General features: G+C 35.6%; 3 protein-coding genes across 3 annotated transcripts; 1 reads left to right on the forward strand and 2 right to left on the reverse strand.

Moving 5' to 3' along the window:
* The first annotated feature begins 2834 nt into the window (after positions 1-2834).
* Positions 2835-6455, forward strand: LOC143545486 (polyadenylate-binding protein 2-like). The gene is made up of 6 exons (XM_077037374.1): positions 2835-3067; positions 3186-3288; positions 4808-4881; positions 5084-5275; positions 5359-5489; positions 6109-6455. The coding sequence occupies exons 1-6, from the start codon at positions 2936-2938 to the stop codon at positions 6152-6154; spliced, it is 678 nt and encodes a 225-aa protein (XP_076893489.1). The 5' UTR covers positions 2835-2935; the 3' UTR covers positions 6155-6455.
* A 708-nt stretch (positions 6456-7163) lies between these two features.
* LOC143545472 (pectinesterase 2-like) lies at positions 7164-9099 on the reverse strand. The gene is made up of 4 exons (XM_077037364.1): positions 8614-9099; positions 7893-8099; positions 7574-7815; positions 7164-7401 (listed from the first exon to the last, which is right to left on the reverse strand). The coding sequence occupies exons 1-4, from the start codon at positions 9094-9096 to the stop codon at positions 7209-7211; spliced, it is 1125 nt and encodes a 374-aa protein (XP_076893479.1). The 5' UTR covers positions 9097-9099; the 3' UTR covers positions 7164-7208.
* A 2997-nt stretch (positions 9100-12096) lies between these two features.
* On the reverse strand, positions 12097-17529 carry LOC143545473 (uncharacterized protein At1g28695-like). The gene is made up of 5 exons (XM_077037365.1): positions 17487-17529; positions 17202-17389; positions 16989-17117; positions 13734-14105; positions 12097-12706 (listed from the first exon to the last, which is right to left on the reverse strand). Exons 1-5 carry the CDS (start codon positions 17527-17529, stop codon positions 12203-12205), a joined length of 1236 nt encoding a protein of 411 aa, XP_076893480.1. The 3' UTR covers positions 12097-12202.
* Between the last annotated feature and the right edge of the window lie 529 nt (positions 17530-18058).

Consider the following 18058-nt stretch of genomic DNA (forward strand, 5'->3'; position numbering starts at 1 on the left):
TAAGAGGAATTTCACTACTATTTAAACTGACATGCCAGATTAATATTGTATAGATTGTAAATTAAAATGAAATGAAGCTAAAATGGTTGTCACGTACCCAAGACACTTTATATCTTGAAATATAAAATATTTGATCGACTTTCTAGAAAATTAATCCTTAAGCTGTTAATTGAAGGGAGATCATGGAACCCACTAAAAAACTCAATATAAAATCATTATTAAGTATTAGTCAAAATATAAATAATTTAATTAATTCGCTTAGATGCATACTTATTCCATATCTTTCAAGATAATATGCGTGCAAAGGTCTCATTCTAATCATGTGGTCATCATGGGGAATTTGAGTTGTACTATTTTACAACACTTGTTAACCATGTGAGGGAACTCTTGATATTTTAACTAAATAATATGCTTATGGTACAAGGCATAATATATGATGCTTCGGATTGGACAACTATGTTATAGTGATCATTCAAAATTAAAAAGGTTAAGACCTTTAAAAAAAAGTTTAATCACAACCACCCTATATTATATCTTGACTTCTCGAATCGATGCTATTACGTACTCTCTGTCCTTGTACCTCTTTGTCATCCTCTGGTCTACATCATCGCTTCTATTGTAGCTCTGCATACTTCATATTCGTAACAATACCATTATTACTCTTGTTTGGACTGCAAAGTGAACTTGAGACCGAACAAGTCTTTCTTGATCCCGTGCTATTCTTGTCATATGTTTTATAGGATTAGTGTTTAGTATGAGGGAAGGAGAGAGATAGAGGTGTGTAGAGTAATACAACAAGAAGGGAACATAGTGAAAATAACTTGAAGATCAGCGATATTGATATCATATAGAAGCGAGCATCTTTCGAGATACAACTCAATTTGAATGTTGATTATGCACAAAAATTCATGTTGAACTCCGTGTATAAACTAGAAGACCTCATTTGTAATCGGCAAAACAATAATTGTACCATGACACGACAACCCTAATCAGGCGCGGATATTGGTTCGTGAGAAAGGGGGCTTCCTTATAAGGACTAAACTTTAAATTATTAGAATCATTGCGTATAAAAATAAATTAATGCAGTTATTAAGCTTCCCTAAAACGATCGTTTGATTTGTGAAGTTTTTCCATATTAGACTAAACATTATATATTAGCAAACGAAAAAGTGTTTCAAAGTTCTTGCACTCTTTTGTTCAAATGCTTACGTTATAAGAGTGATGCAACATACTTGTTTTTGTTTCAAACCGTCAACTAAGCATGTCATATCAAATTCTAAACACAACAACCATATCCAATGAAATCCCGCAAATAGCAAAACAATAAACAGGGTCTGGGAAAAATCAACATACAAAAACCTTTATTTCTCCTCAATTGGCTATTACACGTTCTTATTTCAAAATATCAGTTTATCACCTACTTTACTTATTATACAAACTATAATTAATGTGAGTGGGGCCCATCTCAAGTGTTCGTTGTTTTTCTTGCTCACAAACTATCGGGGGAAAGTTGGTACCACTCCAAGTAAGAGGGGGGGGGGGGGGGGTGGTTAAGAGTTGTTTGTAACCTTTACTCAATGTTGGGTTACGAAGGTAGTGAGTGTCATGTCTACCTCTGTCATAGATTATTAGTCTGCATCTTTGTCAATATTGTGGAGTACCTGAAAAAATATGTAATTTTATTGTGAGGAATGGTTATGTTCTGGATTAATATCTAAATTATTTTGATTATTTCACCAATTGCTCTCAAGTTATTCACTTAATCCACAAATATTGATCACACTTTTTATACATAGGAATACTTAACTTCAAAGCTTCATTTTTAAGATAGGGAACCATCCACACGAAACCATTTTACGTTGAAATATGCATCTTAAGTATCGAATAACCTCATATGTCGTATGTTTTATCGTTTTAATGAGCTTTAACTTGAGTTCATCTAATACATGAATAGTTATTGATTCCAATATTCAAAACTAGGAGTATACACAAAATGAAGATTAGGTAATATCTTGCACATCATATATGTGAATGTGATGCCAAAAAGATAAATTCAAGACTAGACGAAATGTTATCGATTTTCCATTGAAGTGAAAGAAAAGGATATTAAATTATGTGACTCAACACAACTACACAAGATATACAAACTAACTTACGAGCCCAAAATTTTGAATCTAATTTTGAATCAAGCCTGACATGGAAAATCGTAAAATGGCATCCATATTTTGAATTCAGTTCAATTTATTTATTTTTTCAATTCAAATTCTCATATTTTAAGAGTCTGGACTAAAAAAACACAACTCGATAGTTCAAATATGTCTTATCATTACATTTATTATTAGTTTTGAACAGTAATTTATTCTAATCTTAAAATACTATATTAATATCTACAGCAGAACTCGAATCCTCAACTCACCTTATAACACATCAACACACCGTTGAGCCAAATATCATATTATCTAGAGGTGTACAAACGGGGCATTTTTAGGAATCAGAATCGGGTAGGAATTGGTTCTGGGTATAGTCGGGTTTTTGACCAAGTTTTGACTGGGTTTCCGGGTTTTTTTTCCCTGGTTTTGGGTAGGGTAGGGTCGGGTTTTGACTGTGTTGGTTACGGTCCCGGGTCAACTCCGTGGATAAATCCTATACCAGGTCGTATCCGATGGTTGAGTACGGGTAGGAACCGGGGCGGATCCGGGTATTTTGTGCAGCTCTAAATTCTTATCATTAGTTTTGATAGGCCAAATAATAGCCTACAGCCCAGCCCAAGCTCAAGCCCAGAACAAAATTCCAAAAACACCCCGAGGAAATAAGAAAATGACAGTATTACCCTTCATCATCACCATCAATTCATTTCTCAATCATCGATCAACCACTCTCTCACCACTAACATTCAAAACCCTAATATCAAACCACCAGATCAGACATTACTACCATGGATCACACGGCTGAGCAAGATCAAGAGCACGAAGTATACGGTGGAGACATTCCAGACGAAGGAGACATGGACGCCGATATCGAGATGTCCAGAAGCGAATTGGAAGGCGATGAAAACAATAACTCCAAGGTCTCTATTATTATTATTTTAATTCCGGTGTTTTGATTTTGTTAAGCGATTGAATGCGTTTGTGTGAAGTGAATTAAAGCCCTAATTTAATTTGTATTGGTTTTGTTTGTGAATTAAGGAATTGGAGGATATGAAGAAGAGATTGAAGGAGATTGAAGAGGAAGCCGGTGCGCTTCGAGAAATGCAGGCGAAAGTGGAGAAGGAGATGGGATCAGCTCAAGGTTATTGTGTTTAATTTTGCTTTTTTTGTGTTAATTTTGATATATTTGCCCTAGAGGATGAGTATTATTATTGGCGGAGTGGTGGTAGTTTAGGTTTTAGTACTTTTTTATTGTTATTAACTATGATTTGATATGAAGTATGAGCTAGTGAATTATATTTTTATAGTTATTGAAGTTGTGACACTGATATTAGGTTCAGTGTTGTAGAACTCGCGAGGTGCTATTCGCTAGTCGGTTGGTGGGCTACCGACTTGCGATTAATCAGGATTAGTCGGATTGGAATTTTTATATGTAATTGTCAGTTTTACACACACACACACACATTTTTAAATGTGATTTCCAGTTTTATATATACAAATACACATTTTTATATGTAATCTTCAGTTTTATGTATATACATTTTTATATTTAAGTTAAAGAGTTTGGCCAGAAATTGGCCGGTGATTTGGTCTGACTGGGACCAATGTAGTACGACTAGACCTGATTAGGGGCGATTTGGCTGATTAGCGACTAATTTGTCTGATTGGCTATAAATTAGCCAGTTGACCTCTGACTATCAACTAGTCGGCGATTTGTTCCGATCTTCCGAATCCTGATTAGGTTTAAAGAACAAGTGTTGTTCCGGAATGTTTGAGCGAATTGTTAAGAGTCTTTGTAATAGTGACAAGCTTGCTTTAAGTCTCAAATAGCAGTGAGAAGCAACTGTGTCATGTCTTCTTGTGCTTGGTTTGGTCATGTAACGTGTAGGTAGACTGTTGACATAATTTACATGAATAATTTGAGTTTGAATTATTTTTTTTGTGAAAGATTTTATATTTGAACAATGTTTCTTACCAGTTGAACTCTTAGTAAGCGAAAACTGATGTAGCAGCTTTTTTTATATTATATATTAATATTTTGAGACTTCTAGAACTCTTATTGTTGGGATGAGGCTTGTTACCATGCTCTTCTCTTTAAATCTACAAGCGTAATGACATTGATAGCTGCAACTTTAGAGAACTGTGAATGTATAAGGTAATCAAAATTAAGCACTTGCTATGTTGGTCAATACTATGGACTATGTATTTAACCAGTAGTTCTTTTTTGAGATCGTAAAATTGAAGAAAACATTTTTACCAACAGTTGATATCACCTAACCATAGACAGATCTTGGAATTCACATTTTAATTTTAGCAGGAATGATAAGTTTAGCTGACAAGATGAGAGGCTTTGCATACATAGGTGCTTTTAAAATTGAGCTGATGGTAGAAAATTTTGAAATATGTTACTTGCTCATGCATTTTGCAGTATACCTTAGATAGTAATTTGAACTTTGAAGAATATACCTTAGATGCATTTTGCAATAACCGTTGTTAATGACTAATGAAAAATTCATGAACAAGTAATGTTGCAAAATCTTTATTTTAGCAGTTACAACACAATTTTTGACTTGCAATCAAGCTTTATATGAGCATACTAAGTTGTAAATTTATTATTTGTACTAACATAATGATGTTCTTTTGATTATGGGCATTTTTAGATGATTCTTCTGGTGCTTCTGCAACTCTGGCTGAAAAAGAGGAGGCCGATGCCCGTTCCATATATGTTGGTAATGTGAGGTTCTATATCCTTTAACCTTATTTTATTTTAATGTACTTTCCACTTGACATGGTGCACCAATAACTAAGAATATTGTTGTGTTATTTTTTCATGTTTAGATTTTAGTCAATAATTCTTTTTTTTTAAATTTGCTACAAGATAGTTAAAGACTTTCAATATCTTATGTTGATATTAACATTGTCTGTATAAACTCTAGGTGGATTATGCGTGTACACCTGAGGATGTTCAGCAGCATTTTCAATCATGTGGAACCGTGAACAGGGTGACAATTTTAACAGACAAATTTGGTCAGCCAAAAGGGTTTGCATATGTGGAATTCTTGGAACTTGAAGCTGTTCAGAATGCTGTCCTTCTGAACGAATCAGAGTTGCATGGTCGTCAACTCAAGGTCTTAACTTTATTACTATATTAGCTTTGCAATATTATCAAATCCGGGCTTCAAATTTTTATAAATCGATTTGACTCGTTCAGGTTGCTGCTAAACGAACTAATGTTCCTGGGATGAAACAGTTTAGAGGGAGGCGGCCCAACCCATATTTTGGATTCCCTTCACGTAGGCCTTACATGGCTGGCCCACCAATGTACTCTCCGTATGGCTACGGGTGTGTATCTGAATCTATCCTCATTAGGCTCGAGCTCGGATCATTTTACTTACAGAGGGTGTAAAACGAGCAGAGCCGAGCTCGACTAGGCTTGAGCTCAGCTCCGGCTCGTTTTATTTACAGAAAGCTCGAGCTTGGCTAGTTTATTATTTATGCTAACATTATAATTATTTATATAAGAATTCAGTTATTTGTATCATAACTAATATAATAATGATTATTAAATAAATATATATTAAATATGCATTAAAAGTTATATAAATAAGAGGCACTTTTAGGTTTGTGAGCCGGCTCAAGCTCGAGCCTCGATTAGTGAAGCGCTGGCTCTTGCTCATATATTAAATAAATTTATTTATAGACCCGAGCTTGTTTAAGCTCGGCTCAATTCGATCTTTTGACTAGCCAATCTTGAGCAGCTCACGAGTGGCTTGGCTCGTTTACACTTCAAGCTGTGTAGCTGTGCAACATTATGCAATTTCAACCTGTTTACTTATGAGAGTCTTTTTTGGTCAAATGCCGAATTTTGTTAATCCACAAACTTTTTTTAACTTATTATAACTTATTCAATATTGATTATAATATGAGTTTTATAATCAGCTTGAATTTTGTTACTTTGCAGAAGGATTCCTAGAGCTAGGAGGCCAATGAGGTACCGGCCATATTAATCAAGCCATTCAGCTTGTGGCCGAAACCAGCAATGCTCTTACGAGGTCACGCTAATACAATTTCTTTAGTCTTAGATCTTGTATTGTTATGTACTATTGCTTCCATTTGCCAAATTCCCCAACCTTCTTCCCTAGATTTATTTTCCAAGATTGTATGCACTTTAACATGCTTTTGAACCCAGAACCCATAATCTTTCATAGTCTAAAAAACGAATTCTTGTGATCTTCAAATCATAATTAAACAACATTGTGATAAGAGAACAATGCAAACATAGTGTTTACCGAATGCCCTTTTTTTTGGTGTTTTGGGATACAAAATTTTTGCGGTTATTCATCATCATCATCATCATCATCGTACTCAGTATATCCCACCAATAGCAAAGCTATGGTAGGGTCTGAGGAGGGTAAGATGTAGGCAGCCTTACCTCTACCCCATAGGGATAGAGAGGCTGCTTCCGGTGAGACCCCCGGCTCGATAGTAGTTTTGCATCAAGCCTTGGACATAAGGCACATAGCACTCAATCATCGGGACACCGGCTGATCGGTGCATGTACCCTTATCTTTCAGCTATCAACGCCACTACATGATGCCTGATTAACCGTCCGTCACTTTTAACGTTATTTTCACGAGATTAGTAAAATAACGTCAAAATTAGTGCAATTTCACTTTTGCCCACCCGAGGGTTCACACATATATGCATCATATGTGCGCACCGCAAGCAGGGCTATTTTGCGGTTATTGTTAACATCAATAAGCTGTATGCAACAAGACAAATAAACAAACAATATCATACAAATTTACGATTTAGCTTTTAAAAGTATTTTGCATTAACACAATTACCCCTTAATTTACCTTTACTACACCTAATCGTTTTTAAAGTTTGTTGCACACATACTTTCCCTAATATATATTCCCTATTAAGTATGAGTTAAGGAAACAAGCCTATGTGTTTGTCCCCGTCTTATTATTACATTTGCTTACAAATGAAAACAAAATACAAATGTACATACATACACTCCCTCCTACAGTGTATACGTATTTATATATTTATATATTACATGTACATTCTCTTGATCTTCAATGTTTGAGGTGGTTTTGGGGGAGGAAGAAGCCATTTAGAACCCTCAAGATAGGAAAGGCTAATAAACGATTTAGCCTCTTCAAGTGTAAGCTTTTTTACATATGGTTCTCTCCCGTCCATTACTGCACTTGGTCCTGTGTTACCAAATTCCGCGAAGTATATGTTCCTACAAAAACATTAACGAGACGGTCGTTATTTTGCATAAAAAAACATGAGTTAAATGAAATATTCTGCAAGATGCACAAGTTATACACGGGTCAAAATGAATTCAGGTCAATTGAATTGACCGAAAACCAGTTTTTTGACTCGTTTTCGTTCAACCAATTATGTGAACTTACGTTTCTGGTGAAGGCTGTCTATTAGAATCCCACGCTTTAGGGTCAACGCTTTGACCGAAGTCTGAGTAAATAAACACCACCTTTGAAAACTTCTTCCATGCTCTACCTAGGAACCACCCCTTTCCATCTCCAGTCAAACTACAATGCACGAAAACATACCCGGTTTCCGATTCAGCCATTTCACGTGCATGAGCGGTTATCCATGATGCCAGTTCTCCTGTAATGCAATGCACTTCCGTGTTCTGCAAACACAAAAGTGTTTTTAGTTAATAAAATGAAATAATGTTAAGAAGTTGTTACATCACAAGTACTTGCTTACCAGATAGATAGATTTTCCATTACCGAAGATGAAATCAGCAGTGCCTTCAATGTAACAATCTTTAAAGAAATGGCGGCCACGATCATCGCAGAATGTATCTTGAAACCCGTAAAATCTAACATTGTAAAATGTAGCCATGTCCCCTCCTATCCTCATTGCTGCTGCTTGAGCTCCTTGCATTTTACCATCAGGTCGCGGGCTTGAATTCTGTATGTTTTAAACACGACTTAAAAACAAAATACTTTATTCATGCATAGAGATGCATGCTATGCTAAACACTCGTGTTGGCGGCCGGTCAAAACAATATGTATATATATATATATATATATATATATTTCACTTTAGCAAAAGAAATTGTTACGTCAAAACAAATTTGGATCATCTCAGTAATACTTTAATTTAGGGGCGTGTATGAGTCGGTTTTGGGCTCAAGTTTACAGTTTTTGAAAACTGTAAGTTTTTACAGCTTTTAAAAACTGTTCGGTCTTGTGTCGGTTATTTTTGTTCACCATTTAGAATTGAAATTTTTGAGCCAAAAAAATATTGGCCCAAAATAATGGATTTCGGTCTTCCATTAGCTTATGCACCGTGATGGACATTAGGCCCGTTAGCATAAACTAAATCGACTAGTTTATTATTTGGGTTGAAACTGCCACCTTATACATGCATGAATGCAATTTTCTTTTTTGAAGAACACTAATGTAAAATGCGGCTAACCGACCTTAATGTGCAAATTAGCAGCGACAAAATAATCACCATCGACGGTTAATGTCCCGCTTTCCACCGTGGTATACTTTGCAGCATTTCCGTTAAAGACCAAGGTAGGCATATCTTTCGGGTCTCCCAAGAACGTAACGAACTTCTTACCCCTTTCCATCTTAATCTTCTCGGTGTATTCTCCTGGCCCGATAAACACTACAACTCGTTTCTCATTCTTTTCTGGAATGCTTGCTACTGCTTCTTCAATTGTCTTGAAATCTCCACCACCCGTCTTCATGACCCTTATAACTTTTGGCTCGGCCTCTGCGGCCTCTAGGGCTGGTTCAAGAGTCCCTTTTCGGGCTTCTAAGGGTTTTACATTTTCGTCAAACCAACTTTGAACGCGGTCTGGCTCTTTTGGGATTGGTATGGTGTCATCCGATATGATTGGGTGAAAAGATATCAAAAATGTGTTTATAACAATGAGAAATATAAGTCTTACCATTTCACCTTTTTGTTTTGTTTGATATCTTGTTGGTATGTTTGATAATGCAAATTGAAAATATGTGTATATAGAGACAGGGGATTTTGAAGGGTAACAAAGAGGTGTCCTATTGTATTTATTGATCAATACCGTCACATGTTTTTGCTATTATCTCTCTCCATCTCTGAAAAATAGAAATATGAGGTGGTCATTATTAATCCTTTTGAGTTACAAATATTTTTTTTTACGTTTTATTGATATACACACATTTATGGGAACTGGGTGTGTTCTTTAAATGATTACTACTGGTAGCTTTTTTTTTTTGAATGGCAAATTTCATTAAACACCCAAAAAACGAACTAACTCCAAGACGGAGATAGTTCCAAGCCACAACAAGGAAAAACGGCTAAATTACATCAAAAAAATTGAAAGATTGGAAGAATGCCAACCCTTCCAATCTACATCACATTTACCCCTACTTTTATACCAAAGGAAACCCATCGACTTTACGTCCGAAATAATCTCAGTAATCTTTGTATTATTCTTCGTAAACACCTTCTCGTTTCTCGCCTTCCAAATGCGCCAACATGTTAGCACCAAGATGCCATGAAGCAGCTCCTTTTTCCGGTTCGAACTCCCCGACTGATCAACAATAGTCTGTATATCATTAATTGAGAATAAGAAGATCGGAGGAATGTGACACCACCGAGCGATTCCATTCCAAACTCCGTCAGCGAATCGACACACCGTGAACACATGTTCAGCCGTCTCTTCAACTTCTCCACATAGGACACACTTGCAGTCTCCTACCAAGATATTCCGTCTTCTAAGGGCAACCTTTGTAGGAATCCGATCTAATAAAGTTCGCCACATAAAAATGTTGCACTTAGCCGGTAGCCAACTACTCCATCGAAACGTATGCCCAACAGCATCTGAATTGAAACTTTTAATCCACGACTTAGTTTCCTGTACCGTTAGTTGCTGCAATCGACCCTTATTCCATTCCCACAAATCCCGGCTCGAGTCGAGTGTAGTACCTGAAACCATCTGAGAACACTCAACAACCTCAGCTATTTCTTGGACAGTGGCCGGATACTTCTTCCATTCCCAAGTCATTGCACCAACAAAGTCATTATTGCCGACTCTATCCGCGACCATACACCATTTATTCTTTTCGAGACGGAAGAGTGCAGGGAATAAAGTCTTCAAAGGAAGGGGATTTATCCAAGGATCAATCCAGAATTTAATACTCAATCCGTTCCCGACCTTACCTTGCATCAAACTACTAAAGCTAGATCCATTCACTATAAGCCGAGAACCACTTTTAACAATCTTTGACCAAGTACCCGAAACATTCCTATTACACGGAACAGATTGCCACCGTCGTTTAGACCCATGAACAGCATCAACTACTTTCCTCCATAAAGCATCGCCCTCCATTCGGTATCTCCATATCCTTTTGAGTAATAACGCATTGTTGCAATCATCCAACTTACTCAAGCCTAACCCACCATCCTTTTTTGAGCGAGTAACTACATCCCATCCAACCCAGTGGACTTTATTAGCTTCCAAGTTTCCTCCCCACAGAAACTTTTTAATCATCACCTCAAGCTTTTGGATAACCGCAACCGGGGCTTTAAACAATGAAAAATAATATGACGGGAGACTCTCCAAAACGGCTTTTATCAAAACAACCCTTCCACCAATTGAGAGGACTCTAGATCTCCACTTCGAAAGCCTGTTCTTGAACACTTGCACCACCGGCTCCCAATTATTAATTCTGTTCATATTAGCACCAACTTGAATCCCAAGATACTTGAACGGGGTTACTCCCGGACGACATCCCAACTCTCCCGCCTTCACCCTAACCTCTTCCCCATTTTTCCCAACACCAAAAAGGGTCGACTTGTTAATATTAATTTTTAGGCCCGAACACAAATGGAAAATCCGCAAAATTCTTTTAAGCGTCCGGAAATTCGAATCCGACCATTCACCCATAACCATACCGTGTTTTTAAACGACACATTTGAGCACAAGGCTCATCGCAAGACATCACCTTCTATAGTTATTTTCAGTTGTTTATTTTGTATTTTAGCAGTAGTTTAGCATTTAGCATATTCAACCTTGTTCCTTATAATAACTCATTATGAGAATGAATGTGGTTGATCATTTTGGCATGCTAAGCTAACTTATTTGGTTCACTTGAGGGAGATTAACCAGACTTGATCTTCTGATTCCATTAATGGATTTAAAATTAGTTTGTGTTAGTGACTGCAAGTGATGATCTTTCTACACTGAAAGTGAGCTTTTAAAACCTTTGAAACAAGTTACCAACTTTTCGTTTGTTAATTCAAACATTCATGTTTTCTCTGTCTATGTAGTAATAACGTGTTAGCATACTAGAAGAGATACTCATTAGTCATTGGGTAGTATACTTTTGGTGTAAAGACTTGGGTTCTTTAATTACCACTACTCTTGGAAAAGATACTCGCAGCTGGGGTCTTCTCATTTAATTGCACTAAAACACACGTTTATCACTTGATCCTTCATATAACGACTTTAGATGGTTGTCGTGTGATATGATTGTGGCAACTTTCCGAGAAGGCTTATGAATTAGTAACCTTAACCAGAGCCATTTGTACTTCTCAAAATTATTTTTTGATAACCCAAACTTATGACAAACCTTAATCCGTTTCTACCAAATTTGCACGGTTTTGATTGTTACAACACAATTTTCAACATCGATATCTCATTCATCTTTGATCAACCCTTCAAAAACAATCATTTTTGCTCAGTTTTGAATGCAGTATTCGTTGCAAGCTCACTCATGGTGAAACACAAAACCCGGGTATAAATCTTTATATGTAACTGATCATACATATAAATACAATCCCAAACACTTTTTCCAGCATAGTCTTGTGAGTTTGACAATTTTTGGTTTGAAGCTTAAATATTTTTGATATGCTATCAAAATAGGTACTAAAAGTTATCTATACACAAAACATTTTTTGTTTCACTCTACAAGTTTCTTCTAAGTTAATAAATCATACACAAATTCTATAAGTGGGAAACTTGACCAATCACTAATATGAAAAACCAAAAAAACAAATCCTATAGTGTCTAGACCTCATTGTTTCCATGACTCCATACAAGCAGAATGATTTGACCATTCAAATTGCAAATTCTGATCAATAGGCAAGGCCTTAAACGTCATCCGATCGTGCATAATCTTCTTCAAATCCGCCACTTTGGCTTTGATACTACGACAACAATTCGCATGAACAGTTACGACCGCCCTAACATCCCTACTAGCTTCACAAAATACACTGAAGTAAACTGTGTCCAAGAACCTAACATCAAGGTCCAACCTTTCAAAAGCACCTCTCCTCATAAGTTCAACAAGTACATCTTGTTCTTTCATCACGGTTGAGCTGTCCTTTCTTGAGTACCATTCGTCAAACAAAGTTATTGTCTTGTTATTTGATTTGATCATGTAGAAACCCGTGTTGATCCTCTGGTCCCTTTCTGACCATTGGTCACCGGTGAACTCGTTGACACTTATCTCAAGATCTATGCTATCGTGTAGGTTTAGCCGTGGAAATGGATCTCTTAGCCATAATACATCTGTATCCTGTAATGAATTAGCCAACTTAAATTATGCAAATCGACAAACAAACCAAGACACGTTTTATAATCTACTATTTATTAATTTATGTCAATAGTTTCAATGTGACTATTTGCATATTTAGTTAACCTCATGAATTTGATTAACTTACCAAAAGTAAATGGTAAGTTATAATGATCCACAATTGATGTTTTATTCATATTTAAAGAGGAATTATCTATTCGAGAGTCACACCTTTAACTAATTATTACGTTTTGAGCAATATAACACTTACTTTCATGACCTCGTTTTTGATTTTTTTTTCAAGCTTCAAGATAACCTATACAAAGGCAAACTGTATCTAATAGTAATCGGGTTTTCCAACAATAAATCTTTTGATTAAATGACATGGGTGATGGTTAAGGTTTGGAATTCCTCAGATAGGTCTCAGGTTCGAAACTAGACTTAAGGGTTTTTTTTCCATAGTGGTGGATTTCCTCATCGAAGGTGTCATTGGGCGAGCCAGGTCTGGAGCGACAAAATCAGCATGGACGATTGACATCTCGTCTCAGGAATGCTCACTTTGGTATTGGGGTAATTCAGAAATCCTATTCAATAGGTTTCGAAATTTTGTACTAGAATTACTCAAACTTAAAAAAAAAAAAGTTATTGAAGTTTCATTAGATATTCTGATCTTCTCTTTTTTTATAAATGTTAATTTAGCTTTTAAATTAAGAGATCTAAATCAAATATGTATTTATTAGTCTTGATTACACTTTAGTAATTGTTTTTAATTTTTCCAAGCAAAATTGAAAAGTTATGAAATTTTTTATTATATAATTAGTATTTTTTATATTCACTTTATCTCATATTTCAATTTCATCTTGAAAAAAATAATCACGGAGTTCCATTTAAGGTACACTTAAATTTAAGAAATAAATTTTAAATAAAATTTATAAAAGATTTAGAAGATTGAGACACATAATTAATGTTGAGTTTGGCCACTATCAAAGTATAGAACTAATTAGGTGTGTAATTAGCATGGATTAATTACCGTGAATATGAAGTTGTAACCGAGCTTAAGAACTTCTCCAAGAAAAAGTGTTCTTTCCCACATCATCTTGATGAAATCATCCGACATGTACATCTTCTCACCCACGAAATCGACACCATCCATCTTCAGCCTGTAACAATGTAATCTACGAAACATGCATCGTTCATACGCGGTTTGATCAACCGCAATGATCAAAAGATGATTAACAAGTGACCGCGTGTTTTCTCCCATCCAAAACCCATCCAAGAATATGTCAAGCATTGCTTTGTTCCCCTCGACGTAGGCCTTATTCACCATTGTTAAAATCACCGTTTTAAATCTTGTTGCGGCTCCAGCCAATGCCTCTTCTAAACCGTCATAATGTTTAGGTGGCTGCAAACATTAATTAACCGATGATTGTAAAACTTGGTTAAAAATAATGGAACATCAAATTTGAAAAATTGAATGAGTCTAGGAATGAGGTTATACATATATAAGCCTACCATGACCAACGTGGTTATACCCGAATTGATATTGTAAGTTATTCGGGCAATTGATCCCGACAAGGCTCTATCAGATTCAAAAAAGATGACTGAAATAAGGGATACAATCACTAAGATGAACAGGACATGACGGAGTCTTGCCCTGGGTGGTTGATCCATTTTTTTCTTTTGATTTCACAACATCATAGCGCAAAAAGGCGGTGGTTGTGGGGCGATCGATGGTGATGGAGGAGGAGGTGGTGGTTTCAGGGAAGATTATTGGTTAATGATGGATGATCATGAATTTGTGGGATTAATTTAGAAAGTGAAGATGAGTATTAAGTGGTAATGATAAGAGGTAATGTTGGAGTGAATTTCATAATGTATGGGATTTTAAATTTGGTTACTTCGGATGGAATTCTTGATGTTGTTTGCTATTTAAAGCAAAGTGGCATGCAATAACTATCTTAATAATATTTCTCTATTAGAATTGATATTATCAACTAAAATAAGAAAAATGAGTGGATATTATTAGAAAACACTAGCAAAGAGCTCAAGGGACGTTGAATCAATACGAACACAAACATAAACAAACAAGAAGAATACAGTGGATAACTCTCTTATAATTAACGAAATATAACTCAAAAACCTTGATTTACAATCTATCGTGTCATATGAATAACCCTAACTTGGTAAACATATATTTATAGATTCACCTAAACTTAGCGAACAAGAAATAAATGTTTACCAAGTTAGGGTTATTCATATAACGATATATATAGCACAATTTTATGTACATAACTACGTTTTATTTCCCGCAAATAAATGACAAATTAATAAGGTTTTAAGTAATTGGGAAAGAAACATGAGAGGTATTTAAGCTCAAGTTTGAATCATGGCTAAGTATTTGGGTTGGTTTTGGTTTAGAAAAGACATAACCTTGGCTTAAAGCTAACCCAATGGTAGGAACTTCAAGTGAATATTCTCCTAGTAAAGTGGTTCTCCTTTTAATTACGACGAGGTCCTTTTGCGAGGAAACTTGGGGAGCTGGCTTTGTGTGCGAGCCCCATGTTTTCCTGATAAGTATGCACAACGGTTCTTCGTTTCTTTGACGATGGCAGAAAGATGTAGCTAGCTTGTTTAAATTGCTAAGATTTTCTAGCCCATGAAGTTTTAAAAAATCGAATGGGCTGAATTTTTTAAAGTTTGATCTTAATTCTTGTTCAATGGAACACATTATGAATCTGAGATCCATTGGCAATATTAAGGACCGGGCTTGATTAATTACGTTTGCCTAAAATTCGCTCGATCAAAAGAAAGTGTGATCGAGCCATCAAGTTTTAGATTCTTAATCAAACACGACACGTGTGCTACATTTACTAGAGTCCAATTCGAATATTATTCTTACCTACTTGACGTAAAAAAAAAAATCATAACTCGTACAAAGATTTTGTGGCATGCAGTTGCCCTTTTGACAAATTTCCGAAATATCCAATCTCCCAAAAGGTCTGATGGACGACATTAATGGAAAAAGAAATCATGTCTGAATAATCATACTGGTTTAGGGCAGTTTGATTAGGGCCTCCGAAACTATAATGCCTTGCATGTTGACACGTGCATAAATCAAAATCTTTGAACTTGTAGCGATATAGGAGGTGGATTTCCAAAAAAGGATGTATGATGTTTGCGTAAATGACAGAGTTAACAAAGATTTCAAGATTGTGTCAAATCTCTCATGAGATGATACCCAATCAAGACTATTATCGCTTTTCTTCAAATGAGGAATCTGGTTGTGGTATAGATAACTAGAAAGATAGTAATTATGATCAAGGCAATGTCATTACATACCTAGAGTACTACACTTTTGCTTAGTATCAACAAGATAAATCATTTAATCATGTTTATGTTCCGTAGGCCAACAAACGAACTGGTCAGTCGAACATAAGTCCATCTAGATTTTTTATGGTTTGAACGGCATCATGTCAAAATATGAAACATGCGAGTCTGAAATGCCGCGTCCCTTATTTTATGCCTGTTCCATACCAATAAATAGGAAACAATCAGATTATTTATGTAGTGTTGTAATTTCTATGGTGAACAAGTGAACTTACTTGTTTATCAGTTAAAGTGTTTGTTCAATTCGATCATCAAGCTTTCAATCTGTTAGTACTTATTTCATTCAGTTTTTCATTTAATCAATTTTATTTGGTATCTTGATATTCATTTACTATTGTTATTTTTATTTTTGGTTTAGTTCAAGATTAGCATATCTTGATATTCATTTACTCTCTAATTAAGCGGTGTCCATTAGATATTTAAAGGGATCTTGAATTCTTGATTTTGTTCATTAGAACTTAAATCCTTACTTAGTGATCGTGAAATAAGTAAAGTTTGTGATATCATTAGAGCTTTAATTAATAGTTGAATGAATTTTGTGTTATTTATGGTTATAAATTGTCTAGTAATAAGGTTGAGTTCTAAGGTTTCATACTTAGAATATAAAATTACAAATTAACAACCAAGAACTAGTTCCATTATCTGACTGAATTTTAAAGGTACTTTATTACATAGTTCGAGTCGTTCTCGAATACATAAACTTGTTTATTAAGGCCGGGCGCTAGTTTATGAAGCTTATAAGGACCGGTTAATTAGCCATGAAACTTGACAACTTCTTGTTGTTGCAAATTGGGCACTCGGAAACCTTGTTGTCACACTCAAAACAAAAACACATGTGTCCGCACGGGTTCCACACCATGGTTGTGGACAATGTTTTCCAGTTCCAGCATGTAATTACCACCTTTGTTGGTGGACACCGGCTACTACCCTCACCAGCAGAAACATTTTGCACCTTGCTTTCCCGTTCATTTTCCAAACGCTGGAAATGACTCTTCATCCTCTCGGCACACTCCTTCATCTGCTCCGCCTGTATCAAAAACAGAAAACCTTTAGAAAAAACAATGACTAAGAGTGCATTAACGAAAAAGGAGGGATGGATAGAGCGTGTTACGTGGGTGTCGGTGATTATGTACATCTCTTGAATGTAATGAGACACACTATCATCTACTGCCTGCATTAGGTTCTGAATAGTACTGGTAGCAGGGGTACCGGTCATGTTTTGTGGAGGAATATGGCAGCTATGTTCCGATGGAACATCTGATTCGTTTCCGGGACTGTTCAGATTAGTAGCATCTTGGTCTGCACACATTTTTGAAACATGTTAGATTTTGATACACATATATATAAGCAGAAAGGATGTTGAAGAATAGATATATAATCAACACTCAAAACGTACCTATATTATTCATGTTTCTAAGCCTTCTTCTTAATTGTGCCATTACACAAATGTAGATAGATATGTATGATGGTATTGGATGAAAATTTGGTGGTGGTGTAAGAGATTATATAGGCAGTTTATATATATATAACAAAGTGGTGCTGAAATAAACATGATGAACATGAAATGAAGAATGCCAGTAGGTTAATTATACCAAGGTAAGCTTTTTCCTCAAATTCCGTATAGAAAGTATTAAGTTTTAAGTTTTTATATGTCAGAAGAAAACAAAAAGATGGTGTAATATAGTCCAAACCATGACACATGATTAATGACTACAGGATGGAATTGATAATGAACAAGACAAAAAATTGAAGATTATCTTTATGTTAATTACTCAAGATATTAACATGTATTAATTTCACACACTATGTGGGGTGTGTTTGGTACTGGGTAATAAATTGACGAGGGAGTGGAGTGAGTGAGGAAATGGAATAAATTATTATTTTGTATTGTTTGTTGGCCAAGAAAAGATGACAGAATGAGATACAAATTAATGTGGTGTTAGCTAATGGTATCTTTTACTCTTTTCT

This window comes from Bidens hawaiensis, unplaced genomic scaffold (genome assembly GCF_021521415.1).
Source record: "Bidens hawaiensis isolate Kalapana, Puna unplaced genomic scaffold, B.hawaiensis_p1.1 tig00013978_1, whole genome shotgun sequence".
Taxonomy (NCBI): domain Eukaryota; kingdom Viridiplantae; phylum Streptophyta; class Magnoliopsida; order Asterales; family Asteraceae; genus Bidens; species Bidens hawaiensis.

Bases quoted from the DNA above. Each gene is read 5' to 3' on its own strand.
- LOC143545486 (XM_077037374.1), top strand. From the start codon at position 2,936: ATGGATCACACGGCTGAGCAAGATCAAGAGCACGAAGTATACGGTGGA. The intron at 3,289-4,807 runs GTTATTGTGTTT...GGGCATTTTTAG, and splicing joins GGAGATGGGATCAGCTCAAG to ATGATTCTTCTGGTGCTTCT. The intron at 4,882-5,083 runs GTGAGGTTCTAT...TATAAACTCTAG, and splicing joins GTTCCATATATGTTGGTAAT to GTGGATTATGCGTGTACACC.
- LOC143545472 (XM_077037364.1), bottom strand. From the start codon at position 9,096: ATGGTAAGACTTATATTTCTCATTGTTATAAACACATTTTTGATATCT. The intron at 8,100-8,613 runs GTCGGTTAGCCG...TAAAACATACAG, and splicing joins CTGCTAATTTGCACATTAAG to AATTCAAGCCCGCGACCTGA. The intron at 7,816-7,892 runs GTAAGCAAGTAC...TTGTGTTTGCAG, and splicing joins ATGGAAAATCTATCTATCTG to AACACGGAAGTGCATTGCAT.
- LOC143545473 (XM_077037365.1), bottom strand. From the start codon at position 17,529: ATGGCACAATTAAGAAGAAGGCTTAGAAACATGAATAATATAG. The intron at 17,390-17,486 runs GTACGTTTTGAG...AAATGTGTGCAG, and splicing joins TAGAAACATGAATAATATAG to ACCAAGATGCTACTAATCTG. The intron at 14,106-16,988 runs GTAATTACATGC...TAATGTTTGCAG, and splicing joins GGTGTCCACCAACAAAGGTG to CCACCTAAACATTATGACGG.